Source organism: Acinonyx jubatus, chromosome E1 (genome assembly GCF_027475565.1).
Source record: "Acinonyx jubatus isolate Ajub_Pintada_27869175 chromosome E1, VMU_Ajub_asm_v1.0, whole genome shotgun sequence".
NCBI lineage: Eukaryota > Metazoa > Chordata > Mammalia > Carnivora > Felidae > Acinonyx > Acinonyx jubatus.
Window position 1 is genome coordinate 55727390 of NC_069397.1, and position 17723 is coordinate 55745112.

General features: G+C 56.5%; 1 protein-coding gene across 3 annotated transcripts in view; it reads left to right on the plus strand.

The window, feature by feature from the left end:
* SEC14L1 (SEC14 like lipid binding 1) overlaps positions 1–12539 on the plus strand; it is an 85476-nt gene extending 72937 nt beyond the window's left edge. For all 3 annotated transcript variants that reach the window (XM_053211737.1, XM_027052433.2, XM_027052434.2), the window contains 9 exons: positions 1865–2054; positions 3512–3600; positions 4703–4773; positions 5717–5888; positions 6222–6356; positions 8199–8333; positions 10445–10696; positions 11942–12120; positions 12307–12539. In XM_053211737.1, coding sequence (XP_053067712.1) covers positions 1865–2054; positions 3512–3600; positions 4703–4773; positions 5717–5888; positions 6222–6356; positions 8199–8333; positions 10445–10696; positions 11942–12120; positions 12307–12412 — 1329 coding nt within the window. In that variant the 3' untranslated portion in view covers positions 12413–12539. The remainder of the gene's footprint in view (positions 1–1864; positions 2055–3511; positions 3601–4702; positions 4774–5716; positions 5889–6221; positions 6357–8198; positions 8334–10444; positions 10697–11941; positions 12121–12306) is intronic.
* Positions 12540–17723: the final 5184 nt, after the last annotated feature.

Consider the following 17723-nt stretch of genomic DNA (forward strand, 5'->3'; position numbering starts at 1 on the left):
GGGTTTGAGCCCCACGTTAGGCGTAGAGATCACTTAAGAATAAAATCTTTAGGGGCGCCTGGGTGGCTCAGTCGGTTAAGGGTCCGACTTCGGCTCAGGTCGTGATGTCGTGGTTCATGGGTTCAAGCCCCGCGTCGGGCTCTGTGCTGACAGCTCAGAGCCTGGAGCCCGTTTCGGATTCTGTGTCTCTCTCTGTCTCTGCCCCTCCCCCTCTCATGCTCTCTCTCTCTCTCTCTTTGTCTCTCAAAAATAAATAATAACATTAAAAAAAAATCGGCAATAAAAAGAATAAAAGGTTTTCAAAAATTACATGTCAAATTATAAAGCAATATCACGTTCCAAGTATTCTGACATTTTAATTTTCAGAAGCTTTGGAAGGAATTCACGGATTGTTCTAAGACTAGAAGTGTTTGAGTTTCGATTTTGAGGTTTTTGGTAAAATTTTAGCCTTATAAGGAGTCGGGTTTTTCTTTTTTTTTTTTTTTTTTTAATTTTTTTTTTAACGTTTATTTATTTTTGAGACAGAGAGAGACAGAGCATGAACGGGGGAGGGGCAGAGAGAGAGGGAGACACAGAATCGGAAGCAGGTTCCAGGCTCTGAGCCATCAGCCCAGAGCCCGGCGCGGGGCTCGAACTCACAGACTGCGAAATCGTGACCTGAGCTGAAGTCGGATGCTTAACCGACTGAGCCACCCAGGCGCCCCAAGGAGTCGGGTTTTTCTAACCCGCCTCATGCTAACAGGGGACTAGAAGTGAACACAGGCACGTTGCTATGTCCCGCTAGTTACTGGCATCGCTTAGTAAAGGGAAGCTGGGCATTGCATGGAGCCCACCCACGTGCTGGTTTCTGCCGGCCTTGGTTACTAGCACCTCCGTGTCTGACGACTGTTGGTAGCACTTACCGGGAGCACAGCCGCTGTAATGATGGCTGTCGTTTGTCGTGAGCTTGCCACGGGCTAGACACTCTCATGACCTTTACGAGATCTTCCCAACGTCCCTCTGAGATGGTGACGTATTTTCCACCCCTGTTGTACCTACGAGGAAACTGAGGCACAGGGCAGTGAAGTAGCTTGCCCGAGGTCTTCCCCCGAGGGAGTGCTGGCGTGAGGGTTTGAAGCCAGGCCCTCTGGTCCCAGAACCCTCGTTCTTTACCACGTCTGTGGGATGCTGGTCCTTCCTGAGTCACAGCGATGCCATCTCTGTGCCTGGAGTTACTCTCCCAGCAGTGGGGGAGTCGGAAGGCTCCCCCTTCCCTGCCCTGCCACCCGCCGTGGACCGGCGGTGTGCACCAGCGAGCGTGTGGCCGTGGAGGAAGACGGCCGGGCCAGATACGACTCGGACACAGTCTTGGCCTGGTCCTTCCCTCAGAGGGACCGACTCGTCCGATAGCAGACTCTCCAGAGAAGGTCCCTGTGTGTTAGCGACACCGCCACCGCCACCAAAACCAACAACACTTTTGTGTTCTGACTTTTGTTCGGGTGCAATACACATGTGCAGAAGTGCACGCAGATTACAATCACGGATCGGTCCGGCAGGCCGGAGCATTTGACGTTTAACAGATTATTTCTGCCTTCGCTCTGCTTTGCTGACACTAAGATAGAATTCTGGAAAGATTACCCAGATCAGCGGTAGTGATTTTCTAAAGCCTTGAGGGGGGTTTTTTAGTAACAGCCGATTTAAAAAAAAAATTGTTTTTTGAATGTTTCTTTTTGAGTGACAAGTAGCGGCTGATTTTAAATAGTGCAATAATGCAGCTCGCTCTGGACGAGAAGTGAGTTTTAGAGTTTCATTCCCCTTTAGTCACTTGGTTTTCTTCCCTTAGCAGCTTTTACCGTTGCTTAGAAACATCTTACTCTCTTCACAGATTCCAAAGGACGAGCACATTCTTCGGTTCTTACGTGCCCGGGACTTCAACATCGACAAAGCCAGGGAGATCATGTGTCAGTCTTTGACTTGGCGGAAGCAGCACCAGGTGGACTACATCCTCGATACCTGGAGCCCCCCCCAGGTCCTCCAGGACTACTACGCCGGAGGCTGGCACCATCACGACAAAGGTGCGCTGGGCATCCTGGGCGCGCTTAGAGGCCTCCTCGCGCGGAGTCCAGAGGGCCTGTGGGTGGTCGCCCCCCCCCCCCTCCGCCTGGGCAAAGGGGCGCCCGTTCATCGCAGCCAGCCCCACACCTCCCCCACCTGCTTGGGAGCTCCCCCCGCCCTGCGTCCCTGTGGAGTGCAGGCACGGGCTGTCCCTTCCTTCCCTCCGCTCTCGCCCCCCCCTCGGCCGCCAAGTTTCTTCGCGTTGCGGGAAGGCCGGCGTTGCCAGGGGCGTGCCCGCTGCATCCTGGTTCGGAGCTGGGCAGCGGACAGGACGGGATCGCAGACGTGGAGAGGGCACGGGGCGGCCCTGGCGCGCCCTCCCCCTCAAAGCAGGCCCTTCCCAAGCGGAATAGCTCTGATGTGTCTGCTTTCCAGACGTCATCTTTTGTGCTTTTCTATATTAATTGCAGCTTTATTAGTTTTTACTGGAAACATCTCTTTATTCTGTTTTCCGACCCTTCGAAGACTGAAGCGTGGTAGTAAAACATTAATGTATTTTATAAACGTTGGGAGACACTTTTTATAAACCTTCCCTTCAACAGGATTTGGGAGCGCAAAGACCTTTTTGTTTTAAGTAGAACAGGTCTAGAGCCAGTGGGAGGTGAATGAAGTTCACCGGGTGATAAACACAAGGAAAAGTTGGGCCCCGTCAGAGGAGCGGGCTGGCCCCCCGTGGACGGCACAAGACGGGTCTCAGGTGCTTGTCCGGAGCAGATTCCTTCCCTATCCTTTCCCCTGCTCCCCTGAGACAGCAAGTGTCAGGGGTCTAGAATCTAGAGAATCTGTTGATTCCGGGACCCACTGTGGCCACTGAGGTCTTTATGCCGTCCTCGTAGCTGTCGTGTGATGACAGCGCATCTGTATAGCGAATGAGGTTCCTCTCAGGCTCCATGTTAGGCCTCCAGGCTATAAACACGTAGAGCCGCCCTGTGCTGGTTGGTATGAAAGTAAAGAGTTCCTGAAAGTCCTCAATTATCTTGATTCTCTAGGTGGGAATCAAGGGTAAGTGGACTTTTAGGAAATCTAGACGTTAACTTTTTGGTAACCCATGAAATGAACACGTTTTCTTCCTTAAAAAACATCAAAGATTTAAAATACTCCCTGCTCACGGAAGAAGCGTGGATACCGTGAGGTCCCCCCTCGCCCCCCGCTGTTGAAAGTGGGCTCTGTTCAACCCCCTGGTTGTTCTTGAGGAGTCTGAGCCCCGGTCGGCACCGGCGGTTAGAGGAGGGCCGGACGGAGGCTGAGCTCCGCTGGATACCCCGGGTCCCGGGCAGAGGGGCGGCTGCTGGGGGGCCTCTGCTGTGCCCACGCAGCCGGCTGCGGCCTCTGAGCGGGGAAGCACGCTCCTTGTTAAGGCTCCGGTCAGCTGCTCGCCAGGAACGGTGCCGATCATGCGTTTCCTTCCCCTCCGTAGACGGCCGGCCGCTCTACGTGCTCAGGCTGGGGCAGATGGACACCAAGGGTTTGGTGCGAGCGCTCGGCGAGGAGGCTTTGCTGCGATACGTAAGTGCTTCCCGGGGAGGCCGCCGCCCCCTTCCGACCCTCACAACTGTCCCCTTAGAGCGAGCGTGGAGTGCGTTTGCAATCAGGAAAGGAACTCTCTCAGTACGTTTTTAGAGTTTCAGAAGAGGGCCCAGGAGCTCTAGAGATATTTTTCACAGGAAAGTGTGAACGAAAAATCACCATGGCCACTCAGGATGGCTTCTTGGGGCCGGTTTTGAGCCCTCTTTTTCCATCGAATTGCTCCCTCCCCCCTCCTCCTTTTGAGATGTGTCTCACTCAGGTCAGACCTCTTCATGGTATTCTTTCCCCAGCACGGCCTCACCAGGGGCTGGGAGGGGGGTTAGCATCTCCCATCTGAGCGATTAGAAATGCTTCCTTCCCGCCCCTGGACCCCGGGCTCCCCCCTGCCCCTTCAGCCTCCACAGTGCGGGCAGTTGGGAGAAGAGTGTTGTCCTTAAACTAAAAAACAAACGAAAACTTTAAAAGACACCTCCGCGACCCCATTGTCTTCGAATATCTGTCGTTGGCATCTCGTCGCATATTCTGTCGGCCCCGCCACCGTGTGAGCGTTTACACGTGCACACGCGCGTGGCCGCATCTACGCACTCGTGCACATAAAGATGCGGATAGACTGTGTCTCCAGGGGAAGTGAATCCAGACCAGAGAGTCCCCTCAGCCGTGCTTCCAGTCCGCTCTCACACTGCCCTTCCTCGTGGATTTGCGTGTGGCTGAACGTTCCCCTGCTCGCAGCTACCCGCCCCCCGCCCCCCCCCCCCCCCCCCCATACCCCAGAGGCGCTGATTCCAGAGACAGGTCAGCGGGGCACGCCCTCCCCGCCCATCCGGTGACACCTAGCTCCGATCTCACGGGACGTAGCTGTCACCTTCGCCCAGAGGACAGTGCTCACCCCCTGTGGAGAGAGAGATTCTCTGTCAGCCACAGGTTGTGTGTGTATGAACGTGTCATAAAATCTAAACCGATGACTCTGTCGGTTGACTCGCTTGCCTAAAACGGGCTTTGTTATTGTCCCTTTGGTTCCTAGCTTGACACGGTGGTGTTGCTTAGACTAATTGTGGGTTTTTTGTGGCCCTTTTTCACATAGGTTCTCTCCATAAACGAAGAAGGGCTGAGACGGTGTGAGGAAAACACAAAAGTCTTTGGTCGACCTATCAGGTAGACGTCGATTTTGTTTTCCCTTCCAGCTTATTAAGAATACGAGTTAAATATTTCTAGTTGACTTTTAGGACCCAAGTCTGGTTTGATTGTTACGCTTTTAGGGTTTTAGAACCCAATGTAAATAGTAGCCTGTTTTCTACAGCGTACTCAAAGGCGGAAGAAGGATAACCGTGTAATACGGTTAGTTGGGAGGGACAGGTGCTGGGTTTTGGTATTTTTAACCCAGAGGCATTGCTGTCACCTCGCTCTGAGTGGGTCGGCCCGTCTGGTTAGTCTGCGTGGTCCTTGCGGGGGGAGCCCCCGGGGGTGCAAAAAACTTATTCTGCATTTCTAAACCATACTTGTAGTTCTGGTAGACCATTCTGAGAATGTGCAGCGGTTCAGAGGCTGACACCAGAAGGGGACGGCAGGTTAACTGGAACGGAAGTTCCGCCATGACAGGAAGGAGTTTCGAGGGTTTTCTGTTCCCTGCCGTAGTCTCGGCTCCTGAGGCCGCGCTGGACTCAGATCCTTGCGGAAGAAGAGCTTATTGTGGTTCGCCACAGCGCGCATTAGAAAGCCAGGCCCGGGCCCTGTTGGGTCAGCAGAGGCCGCGCAGCGGGTCAAGCACGACACGTCACCTCGTGGTGCTGGGTCACGTGCGTGCCCGGGTGAGGTTGCGATGGTCGATGAGCCGCTGATGCTTTGCCGTCTCGGGGATTGCTCCGCTGATGCTTTGCCGTCTCGGGGATTGCTCCCACCCCACCGATCCCGCGTGCTTGCCGCGAGTAGATAGAAGCACGGTGCGCGACACTTTGGTTTTTCGAGACTGGTGGATTTGTGGAAATGTGTGTAAAGGGCTGTTGCCCCGTATCGAAACGAGAAAACAGTAGCAGTCACTTGGGACGCGGTTGGCGAGTGTGCCGTCTGGCGAGTGACACACGTCTGCACGCCCTTACAGTTCGTGGACCTGCCTGGTGGACCTGGAGGGTCTGAACATGCGCCACCTGTGGAGACCCGGCGTCAAGGCCTTGCTGCGCATCATAGAGGTGGTCGAGGCCAACTACCCCGAGACGCTCGGCCGCCTCCTCATTCTTCGCGCCCCCAGGGTGTTTCCCGTCCTCTGGACGCTGGTAGGTCTGGACGCCGCTTTGCAGAAACGACGAGCCACTTGGAAGGCGGACGTGCGTGCATCCGCGTGCGTGTGTCCCTGACCCTTAGCCTTAGCTGGCTAGGAAATAACAAAATAAACGTGGAAAGATACGCAGTCTCTCAAACCGGTGAAGGGAAGAAAGAATTCCCGAGCGTCCTTCTGTCACGCGGACAGACTTTCCATGTATCAGACTCCCTTCCCCGGCCCCTTCTCCCCCCCCCCCCCCACTCATACTGTCACGTTGTCATTTTAATCTTTGGAAATCGGACGGCCAAGCAAAGATGACCGCATGATCTTCTTTCATTACCTACAGGTTAGTCCATTCATCGATGACAACACCAGAAGGAAATTCCTGATTTACGCAGGAAATGACTACCAGGGTCCTGGCGGCCTGCTGGATTACATCGATAAAGAGATTATTCCAGATTTCCTGAGCGGGGAGTGCATGGTACGTATTTAGGCAAGTAGTTACACGTTTGGCCGCTTTACAGGGATAGGGAGGGTGGGCGTTGGTTGGTACAGATGATTTTCAGAACCTTTAGTTGGGAGTATTGTCTTTCTTTTGGCTGACATTTCTCTGACCCAGAGTTAAACTAAATAGAACCATGTAAGTGATAGTCGATAACATGCCCATTTCTTCGTCGTTAAATACTAATGAGGATTCGTTTTAGACTCTAATATAATTACGGCTTGCTTTATTCACTCAGCTTCGTGTGGATCAGATTTCTTTTACCTGTCGGGGGGAAGCTGTGCGTTTTATAAAAACACTTAACTCCAGATGATTCTCCAAGATTTCCCCCCGGACCGTAAATCAGGATAACATTTCAAAGGGGATACGTTAAGAGAACCACTTCTTTTCTGTAATCAGGGTTTTAATACATTGAGTTGCTAGCTTCTCGGGCAGACACCTCCTCTTGTGTGCCCTGAACTGTGATGAGGGGTCCTTGAGGACCTTACAGCCCCAGGGCATGACACAAGGGCGAAAGAGACCTGCGGAGGTGCAGGTGGCTTCCCGAAGTGACAGCCGAAGCCAGAGGGGGGTCAGGCTCTCGTTAGAGGAAGGATCTCTGTCATCCTCACGGTAAATAGTTACCCGCTTCAGGTACGTACACACTGGATCTGACGTGTGCGTTTATGAGCTAACGAACTGGGCTTTCGGGGGAATCTTTTGGGATGGGTGGAGGAGGTTGAACAGCATTCGGATCCAGCTTTCAGGTCGTGGGTCCTGCGCTCAGGAATTGCAGGCAGCGTCGCGGTGCGAGGGGTAAGTGAACTACAGGGCCCCCCTCACCAGGCGCCGTGACGTTGAATCGGGAGGTCAGGCATGTAGCATCCTACAGATGGCTCGCGTTACATGAGAACGGTCCCGAGTGGCCGGTCCTTCCGTTGTGAGCTGGAGGGAGGCCTGGCTCACGGCGGATCGGACCACGTTTGTCAGGCACCGACCACCGTGATGCGATTACCGGGCTGAGAGTCCTCTTCTGTCCACGCGTCCGGGCTCCGGCGCCTGAGGCTCTCCCGGCTGTCATGTGTCCCTGTACACTGTGCTGCTCGCACTCGGCGCTCCGATGTCCCCTAACAGGACGTCATGCCGGAATAGGTCTCCAGGCTGGCCGCACTGCCGGCCGGACACCGTCGTGTGGGTTCCCTGTGTCCTCGCCTCCCGGGGCCGATGGTGCGAGAGCTGCTAAGATGCTGTGAACTTGAGTGCTGGGTCACTCTGTCAAGGTCGACAAGGAAGTTTATGAAATACACAGATTCTAGTTCAACTTAGCCTGTTTGCAGCAGCTTCAGAAGAAGCTCTCCTTTGTTATTTTTTTGTCTGGCATTGTGGACGGATCCTCTGACCCGGGTCAGACACAAAGCTCTCATCGCTGGTTACGTATGTACTGACGGTAATTGCATGTAATAAAGAAATGCCTGTAGTTGCCGAGAATCCAGCTTTTCTGAACGTAACGTTTCCTCTTCATGGTGCCGTGTGAATGCTTGCGATTCTTACATAAACGAGCTTTAGTAATTGAGTCCAGTACCTCGTAAACACTCGTGTGAATTCTGTGCTAAATCAGCTTCAACTTGTTCTCATTTAAAGTATGACACGTGTATTTAAGAGGTTCTTAAAAGTCCTTTTGCTAAGTCGCACAGAACGTTTTTCGACCTCGCCAGTGTTTTCCGTTTCCCGAGCGGCCCGGAGGAGTCGAGCACGCTGGGACGTGGCCCTCGCCGGAGTGTTTGGTGTTCAGGGGGTCCCCGTGTGCGGGCACAGCTTTTATTGCCGCGTTTCTGTTTCCAGTGTGAAGTGCCCGAGGGCGGACTGGTTCCCAAATCTCTGTACAGGACCGCGGAGGAGCTGGAGAACGAAGACCTCAAGCTGTGCACCGAGACCATCTACCAGTCTGCCAGCGTCTTCAAGGGAGCCCCGCACGAGGTGCGCCCTCCGCGGTGACGGCCCAGGGCGGTGGGGCCCCTTCTCCCCAGGGAGAAATTCTTCGGGCGGCCTTCCGAATAGGATTTAGTTCAGGAAAATCAGATGCTTTCTCTGGTTGTTGTCTTTAGATTGTTGCCGATTTTTTGTTTGTTTGTTTTTTTAAATCTGTAGTTGAGGCACATGTCTACACTGAAGGGCAGGCGTCTCTCAAGGCGTCTGTGCTCGGAAGGAGATCAGGCCTCCTGACCTCCGTTTTACTGGATAACCTCTTAGTGCAGGGTTGAGAGGGGCACGTGGAAAGTCTTTCCTGTGGAAGATGTTTGACTCCTCAGTTTGGTTCGTTCAGCGATTACTTAGGGCCGGTTTCATTTCTCTTTTTTCCTGACCGGGCCTTGGTGGTTTAGATTTTAAGGAATTTGCCCGTTTTTATATGTCAAGCAGAGTGAGGAGAAAGCACATTTCTCTTCCCTTCTTGCTGTCCCCTCTGGTGTGGAAGCAAGAGTGCGCCTGTGTTTTGTATACGCTGTGTGTCCTCTGACGACAATTGTGAGCGGCCTGAGCTGTGAGGGCTCCCAGCCGAGCCCCCCTCCTGAGCTCCGGGCAGCTTCCCGCCTCGAGGGTTGTTGCCGAGGACGGCGGCCCTGGGCTCCCAGCGAGGGGTCAGCGAGGAGGGGCTGCGGGCTCAGGCCGCAGCCGGTGGCCGGGAGCTGACCCCTTACCGCCACCCACCATCTGTCCTTGCTGGTGTGTGTCCTGGAATGGCCGGCCTGTCACTTGCGGGGCGGACAGGGACCGTCACTGTGCTCGAACAAGTGGAGGCACATTAAGTGTGCCTCATTCCTAGATTCTGTAGGGAGATCTCGAATTCTCAGGGCTTTGCCTTCAGGATTATTTATATGGATCTCCTGCACGGAGACCAGGCTCGAGGAGGCGGAGTTCTCGTTTCTCCGGTGACCCCATCTTGTCTGTGGCACAGAATTCGGTGGCACATGACGTTTCTTGAGAGTCACGGGGTATCTGTGGAAGCGGGAACGTCTTCTATGTCACAGCACCAGAACTTGCTTTGGGGATGAAGTAAAACACAAATCGAGGATGGTGACGCCCCTGAAACGAAGGCTGAGTTCAGTGTCCCCCTCATGAGTGCGGGAAGGAGGGGGCCCGTGGGCAGACGGGGTGCCTCTCGGGAGAGCTGTGCCCCTGGGGAGCCGCCTCGCTGCAGGAAGGGAACCGCGGTTCCCACAAAGGGCTCCGGTGCTCCTGGAATCTGCTCTTTCGGGAAATTCCGGAGTGGTATTTCTGTGGTGAGGAGGGAAGAGTCTGCCTGACGACGAGCAGAAGGCTCTTCCCGGGAAGAGGGGGGCCCCGGCCCTGGCTGAGGTTTCCGAGCGAACACAGAGCCTCGTACAGCTGGCTTCAATTCTCACGTCCCTCCCGTAGTCATGTTCTGAACTATGTAACTTTGATCATCCCCTACTGGGAAACTTTATACGGGCGCGCAGTTAGGAAGTTCAGGTTTTAGGTTGGTGCTCGGTCCCCGGGGCGCCTCCCCTGCCCCATGCCACGTGGCTCTTTTCTCCCCCGACTGTGCTGGCGGCCACCGTGTCTTGCGAGCCTCTGTTCCCTCCGCTTGCCTGGAACGTTTCCTTCTGTTCCTCCACGTGCCCTCTATTCCGCTTGCGCCTTCTCCGGCACCTTCCTTGTGCTGGCCAGCCTAGAGCGACCCACGGAACCACTTCTGTACCGTGTTGAGTTCCTTCTGTTCTGTGTGGCTAAGGCATTTTGACAGCCAGGGCCCGGTGTTTCGAGCGCTGAGGCTCGTGCAGTGGGAAGTCTTGGGCCGTGGGGGCAGCCAAGGAAGAGCACAGAGCTTGACCTGGAGCGGGGGCCATTGGTCGGAAGGCTGGGTGGCCGGAAGGAGGATGTGGGTGAAGAGACGGCCGACGTGACACGTCTGCCTTCCTCCCACGACCCCCCCCCCGCCACACACACTGCTGGGCCAGAAAGCCCCTCCGGAGACGAAGCCACCACAGTGGCAGTGGCAGCACAGGGCGGGGGCAGAGGCGGGCGGCCTCGTGCTTCCCTTGGTCGCCTCATGCAACCTCTTCTTCCAGATCCTCATTCAGATTGTGGATGCCTCTTCGGTGATCACTTGGGATTTTGACGTGTGCAAAGGGGACATCGTCTTCAACATCTACCACTCCAAGAGGTCGCCCCAGCCTCCCAAAAAGGACTCCCTGGGGGCGCACAGCATCACTTCCCCGGGAGGGAACAACGTGCAGCTGATAGACCGGGTCTGGCAGCCGGGCCGTGACTACAGCATGGTCGAGTCCCCTCTGATCTGCAAAGAAGGGGAGAGCGTGCAGGTAGGCCCGTCCGGCATTCCCTGCGGCTTGCGTATTTCGTCTCGCAAAGGAGGGCTCTTGGGCTTCACCGATGCCCCGTGTGGCTGGCGCGGTGTGTCCGCGGGCGAGCCCGTAGCTGTGTCCGGCTTCCGTTCCGGTCAGGACGACTCTCAGGAAGCCAAGTGAGACCCCGAAGAAAACTCAGACCTGAGTGATGGTTCTGGACTGAATCCATGACTTGGATCTAAAGTGCATGAGGTTTTTTTAGAAGTTCTTTTCATGAAAGTGACGTGGAGGGAAGGGAGAGGCATTCTGTGCACTTGTACAGCTGGATGCAGGCTTCCGCCGAGAGGAAAAGTGCCCTAAATCAGCAGGGGGAGAGGCACGTGCTTCGGGAGCTATCCGCTGTCGTTACTGAGCATTCTAATTTGTTTAAAAATGCTCTGTCGGTTCATTTGTTAAGTCGTGGCCGGTTATTTTCAGTGCTTGTACTAAGAACAGTGGTCCTTGGGCACTTCTAGCCTGCATAATAGATGTGTAATTTTGCTGCCTTTACAGTTTTCAGGGATAAGCCTGTCAGTGTTTGGTCTGAGAAGTAGAGTAAAAGAGAGGCTTTTACTCCGTTTTAAAAGTAACGGACAGTTGAAGGTGAGGCTCCGGTCATTTTCCCACGTTGACGTTGAGTCCTACTTTAGATGGACACCCTTTATAAGGTTTTTCTTCGTGAGAGAGAGAGAAAGACCGAGCACGAGCGGTGGAGGGGCAGAGAGAGAGGGAGACACAGAATCGGAAGCGGGCTCCAGGCTCCGAGCCGTCAGCACAGAGCCCGACGCGGGGCTCGAACTCACAAGCCGTGAGATCATGACCTAAGCTGAGTCAGACGCTTAACTGAGCCCTCCAGGCGCCCCTAGGTTGACATCCTTTTAACCAGAATGCTCTAGGTAGATCATTGCAAGCAGGTCCAGGAGAGCATCGCCTGGTCAGATGACCTTTTCTGAGCCCCTTAGGGCTGAGCGAAGGGTGGCCTGAGCTCACCCAGCCCCCCCAGGCGCCTGCCCCTGTTGTGGCCGTCCTCCCCATGAGGCCGCGGGTCCCCCTCGGCGCCCAGCGGGGCCGGCAGGCGGGCCACCCACCCAGATGGCTGGCGGTCACTGCGGAGCGCGATGACTGGGTCGGCCTCTGGGTGGCGTCTGCGGGGGGGAGGGGGGGGCGTGGGGGAGGGGCTCTGAAGTGAGCTCTCAGCCGGCACCGCCCGACTTGTTCCAGGGCTCGCACGTGACGCGGTGGCCGGGCTTCTACATCCTGCAGTGGAAGTTCCACAGCATGCCGGCGTGTGCCGCCACCAACCTGCCCCGGGTGGACGACGTGCTGGCCTCGCTGCAGGTGTCGTCCCACAAGTGCAAAGTGATGTACTACACCGAGGTGATCGGGTCCGAGGACTTCCGGTACGGGCTCCCCTCCCACCGGGGCCGCCGGGTCTCGCGTACGGGTGGCCGTGGCCTCGGGGGCCGAGCGGGGCGGCCGGCGCGCGACGTCCTCCGTGTGCGGGGGCGGTGGGGGCGTGGCGGCCGAGAGCGGGGGCGGCCCGCCGCGGGGTCCTGATGCCTCGTCCCTCCCTGTGCCGCTCGCAGGGGCTCCATGACCAGCCTGGAGTCCAGCCACAGCGGGTTCTCGCAGCTGAGCGCCGCCACCACGTCCTCCAGCCAGTCTCACTGCGGCTCCATGGTTTCCAGGTAGTGCCGCGACGCCCGTGCCCGGTGCGCGGAGGGGACAGCGCGCCTCCTCGGACGGCCCGCCGCGCTCCGCCCCCTGCCGGCGGCCGCGCTGTGCCGACCCGTCCCCTTGTAGGCAGCGGATAGCTCTCCAGACCCTCTCGGCAGGTAGTTTTAACTCTAACTCGATAGCCATAGATTTTGTACACAGTGGGCACAAAATCAAACCGAGCACAAGGGCTCCCTCGAAAGGCAAGCGGCTCGTGTACACTTAAGACGTTGACTTTGTCTCCGAAGCTGATGCAAAAAACGTTTCCGACAACCTCCACACGCTGCCCGTTAGCGGGTGGGTCCTCACACCGTCCTTCAGAGACGAGCCACCCCCCTCCACGGAGTGGAAGCTGCCAGCTGGTCCCCACCCCGCGTGGCACAGCCGACCCGGCCGCAGGTTGAGTGGCCGCCTCCCCCCCCCCCCCCCCCCCCCCCGACTCCCGTTCCCCAGGGCAGACCTGCTACTCCGGGAGGCCTCGGGGGCAGCCAGTGCGAGCTCGAGCTCTGCTCCCGCGGGCAGGTGCGTCTGCGGTCAGGGGACCCTCGGGGACTCCCCCGCAATGCCAGGAAACCACCGCCGTCATTAAACACTTCCTCTTGCCTCCTTTTCACACCTTTTTGATACTTTCAGAGCAGGATTTTTCTGTACGTGAACCCACAGGGAAGGGATTCTTGCCCTCTTCCCGTGGCGTGGCGTCCTCTCTCCCTGCGGACGCTGGTTCAGAACTCCCTCCAGCGTTAATCCCGGTGCCGCCTCAGAGCCTAACGGCATCGGGGCCCCGGTGGTCCTTCTCATCACTGGAGGGGTATTTTGAAGGCCCAGTCGCTTTGGCCACGTTGAGATTGTCCGGTGTCCACTTCAGCCAACCGTGTTCTCGCCGTGTGGCCGCTCCGGGAGAGCGCACGGCCCACGGGAGCCCCGCTGCTTTGTAGAAGAAAAGTGCGGACTTTGGGGGTGTGTTTGCGGGTGCGGGCATGCGGGTGGGGGGTGGCAGTGGTGCGAGTGGGTGTGACCATGGGGGTGCCTGTGGCAGCAGTGGGGCGCACATGCATGTCGATGCGTGTCAACGCGTGCAGGGGTGTGTGTGAGTCAGTACGGGGGGGGGGGGGCGCGTGCGTGTGAGACCGAGCACGAGTGGGTGGCATTGAGCAGGGCGGGGGGGGGGGGGGGTGTGTGTGGGGGGTGGGCAGCAGTGCGATGCTGGGGAGAAACGGGCAAGTAGAAAGTGAGTCCAAGTTACAAGGGATTCTTCTAGAAGCAAATCAGAACGTGGGCTTGCTTTGCCTTTTATGTTTTCTTTCTGACCCCGGCGACAGAGCACGGTCCGTCTCGGGGTGGCCCGTGGTTTTTTCAGCTTTTTACGGGAAACACGGGTCATTCACAGATCCGACTGCAGGTTGCATCGGGTTCGCGTTTGTGATTAAGGACGTGACGTGTCGGGTGGTGTCGGAAGAGGCTGTGTCTTTAAAGATCCATGCCAAAACCCACGCGGCCGCTCTGGGTGTGCGTGAGGGGCACGTGCGTCCTGGGCCGCGGTGCTCGCGGTCTGCTCTGAGGGCCCAGGTGGGGTGGCCACGCAGCGGAGGAGTGTGTGGAGGGCGCTGTGCTCCCCTGCGAGCACCGAGGCGGGAGGGACGCCCGGTCAGTGCGGCTCCGGGGTGGCCTGCACGCTGAGCCCTGGGCTCCTCCGGGACTCCCGGCCTTCCCGGGGCGCAGCCACCGGCTTCCTTTGAAAAGGTACGCTCGTCATTGGCACCTAGAGCCTTGTTTCCAGAAAGCACGGGAGGGTTGCTTACACCCGCGCTGCTTCCGATCAGCGCTTCCTCCTTCCTGATTCTAAGGACCTGAAGATGGTCCCTTCCTTCTCTTCTGTCTCTCTCTGTGTCTCAGATGGCGATTTTGCTGCCAGCTGTCAGGAAAACACTTCCCTCCACAGCCCACCTCAGCCCAGGGATGTTTGTAGAACTCTTTGAGTTGCAGCCACCCCCTCCCTCAGTCTCAAGATGTGTTCCTTTTAAGTTGACTCGGAAGTGTCCTGTCCTGTCCCCAGGGAGTTGAGTGCCTCCGAGAGTTCGGAGCACGTTTGTAGGGCTGGCTCACGGCCACGGCACCTGCTTCTCCCTGGAGGGGCCGCGGGCACACGGGCCTGGACCGAGCCCCGACTGTCAGTGCCCCGCACTAAGGGTTCTTTTGGTTTCCCTTCTTTTACTAATGTCTTAACTCCTTTTTCTTTCTAAGTTTCTTATTTGCATATCAAATTCTGTAAATGTTTTGTAAACATATTACCTCACTCTTGGTAATACAATACTGATAGTCTTTAAAAGATTTTTTTACTGTTCTCAATAATAAACGTGAACCGTTTAAAGAAAAGGATGTCTCTTTCTTACTGTGAAATGCAGAGCGGCTGTCTCCCTCGAAGAGGCTGACATTCTTAGGAGAGTTCAGGGGGCCAAGGCCTATCTGGAGCCAGCGTGCTGGTATTCTAGAAGTTCCCGAGCAGTGCCCAGCTGGTGCAGGAGCCAGATCGCGGCTGTGAGCGGCTGGCGCACAGAGGCGACCCGGGGCTGGCGGCTGCCTCGCTCCCGTCAGAGGACCTGCCGTAGGTTTCTTGGACTCCGTGAAGGCAAACCCGGCCCGGGGGCAGGGTGTTCGATGCGCCCTTTCTTCAGTAATAAAACGGATCCTTTAATCCCGAGGCTTCAGAAGGAAGAAGATGGGCGGGTGTGGACCTTCAGAAACCTGGGCCCCCTTTTCCCCGCGGCTGGTTGCCGGCTGGTGCAGGGTGGCAGGGCCCAGGAGGGCCGAGCGGGCGCCGGACTGCCGCCTCGGTCGGGAGCCATCACTTGGTTTTCTAGTCAGGGTGGGTGGGAGCTGGCCGAGGGGACCGGCCGGGGATGTGGTGTGGGCAGCAGGCGTGTGAGCGTCTGCGTGTCGCGAGCTCAGTCTGGGTGCGGAGTCTGTCGGCAGAGGAGACGGTGACGGTCTCCGTCCCCTTCTTCTTGGCAACGCGAGGGCCTCGACGCCTTAGCCTGTGGCTGCAGGAAGCACAGGGTTTACACCGTTATCTCATGCTCTGAGGTCTCTCCCTGTCTTCAGGTCAGGCCTGCTTTTACCAAGCCTTTGGTTTAGCATCAGACTCTGACGGCGGAGGCGTGAGAATCCAGCGAGCATCTGTCCCCTGCGGCCATCCCTCGGCTGTCGCAGAGAGCGTGGCGACGGAGCGGGACGTCCCGGACCACGGTCACTGTGTCACGTCGGGCCACCAAACGCGCGATACGTGTCTCTCCTCACGCACGTCGCTCCCCTTGATTGCCGAGCACAGCCGTGGGGCTCCCCTCGGCGCTCCGGGCAGGACAGAGGTGTTCTCAGTAAAATGTCATGACGAGCCGATGAATCCGCAAGTCGGGGCTTTGGGAAGCAGGGCTTCTGGGAAGAGGGTAGGGGCGTCCCCGTAGGAAAACGGCACCGAGACTGCAAAGCCCCAAACCCGAGGACATCTGAGTCGTGTGCTTAAAAACGGTTAAGGTGGCAAAGTCTGTTGTTTATCTTCTGCCACGGTAAATGCCCCTGTGGACGTGGTTCACAGCAAAACTAGGGAGTCGGGGATCTGCACAACCCAGCTACAGCCCTGAGCCCCCGTGTTCAGTGGTGGAGTGTCTGATTGACGGGAGCAGGGCCCAGGCTACCCGGCAGGTGCCCAGGAGGGACGCTGGGCTGGACCCGGGCTGCGCCCCTTCCGACGGTGGGTGCCAGGGCCGCTGGTGAGGAGTCCGAGGGGTGGGGCAGCCACGCCCTTGCCACGCCCAGCGCCAACCTGACGGGGCTCCCTGCCAGGAAGGGCCCCACACTGAGGGAAGCCTGCCGGGAGTGGAATGAAAAGTGATCAGGAGAGGGACAGGAAGGAAAGAGAAGGCTGGGCCGCCGCAGGGCAGGAGCCAGGAAACCCCTGGAAGCAGATAGACATTTTTTAAGTTTCCCAAAAACAGCAGAAGGGGGGACTCTGTAGAATTAGAAGTGCTCCCTTAAAGTCCGCTTTGTTCTGGAAGTTCATGACATCATCTGACATAAAAATAAGTATCAGAAAAGTATCAGGGCGCCCGGGTGGCTCAGTCGGTCACGCATCCGACTTTGGCCCGGGTCACGATCTCATGGTTCGTGAGTTCGAGTCCCGCATCTGGTGAGCCCTGCTTCTCTCTCTCTCCCTCTCTGCCCTCGCTCACTTGCACCCTCTCAAAAAAAAGAAAAGAAAAGAAAGCATCAAAGTCAAGTCCATACAAATCTGAGAATGAGAATAGTCTGCTCCAGAGAAGGAGCGCCCGCCAGAAGGACGTGCCTGCACGATGGACAGACGTGAACTGGGCTTTCTGATGGAAGGTAATACACGATGTGTTAACAGTTTCGTGTGTACGACATACAGACTCAAAGCTCTGTGCGAGCGCGCTCGCCACCTGTCAGGGTACAACAGCGTCACAGCGTCCTTACGGCAGTCCCCGTGCCGGGCTGCTCGCCTCCAGGACTGACTGCGTCACTGGAGGTCTGTGCCTCCTCACCCCCGCCCCCTCTGACAACCGCCGGTTGGTTCTCTGTGTTGAGTCTGGTTTCTGTTTTCTGGGTTTTCTGTGTTTTGTGTTTTTTCCTGAACTAAAAGTCACGAAGAAAACAGACGTGAAAGGAAAGCGTGCGTTAGAAAAGTCTGGAAATGCAGTGACGCTTCAAGCATCAGAGATGAATGAAATCGCTTCAGAAATGAAAACTGGCTTGGAAGGACACAAACCGAAAAATACAACAGGTCAGGCTTTAAGAGAAGCGAAAAGAGCCGAAGAGGAAGATTGTACGAATCAGAAAGGAAGGACAAAAGTGAAGACGTTTATTTATTTCTTTTAAAATGTTTATTTTTGATCGAGCGAGCACAAGCTGGGGGAGGGGCAGGGATGGGGAAGGAGGATCCAAAGCAGCACAGAGCCCGACGCGGGGCTCAGACCCAGGAACCGCGAGATCATGACCTGAGCCGGAGTTGGACGCTCAACCAAGTGAGCCACCCAGGCGCCCCAAGGAGAAGACATTCAGAAGGGGACGCGTCTTGAAGATGAACGAAGCGGCCGCAGTGTAAGGGTGACACAAAAAGGCGGGGGGAGGTCAGGCTTTTCAAAGGCTGAGCTTTAGGTGGGAAGAAATGGAATAGTTAGGATTTTCAGGGAAAGAAAGAGGAAGCCGAGGAATTTACATCCAGCAAAACTGCACACAGGTGTCCCTGCAGCAAGTCGGAATCAGGTGGCCACATACT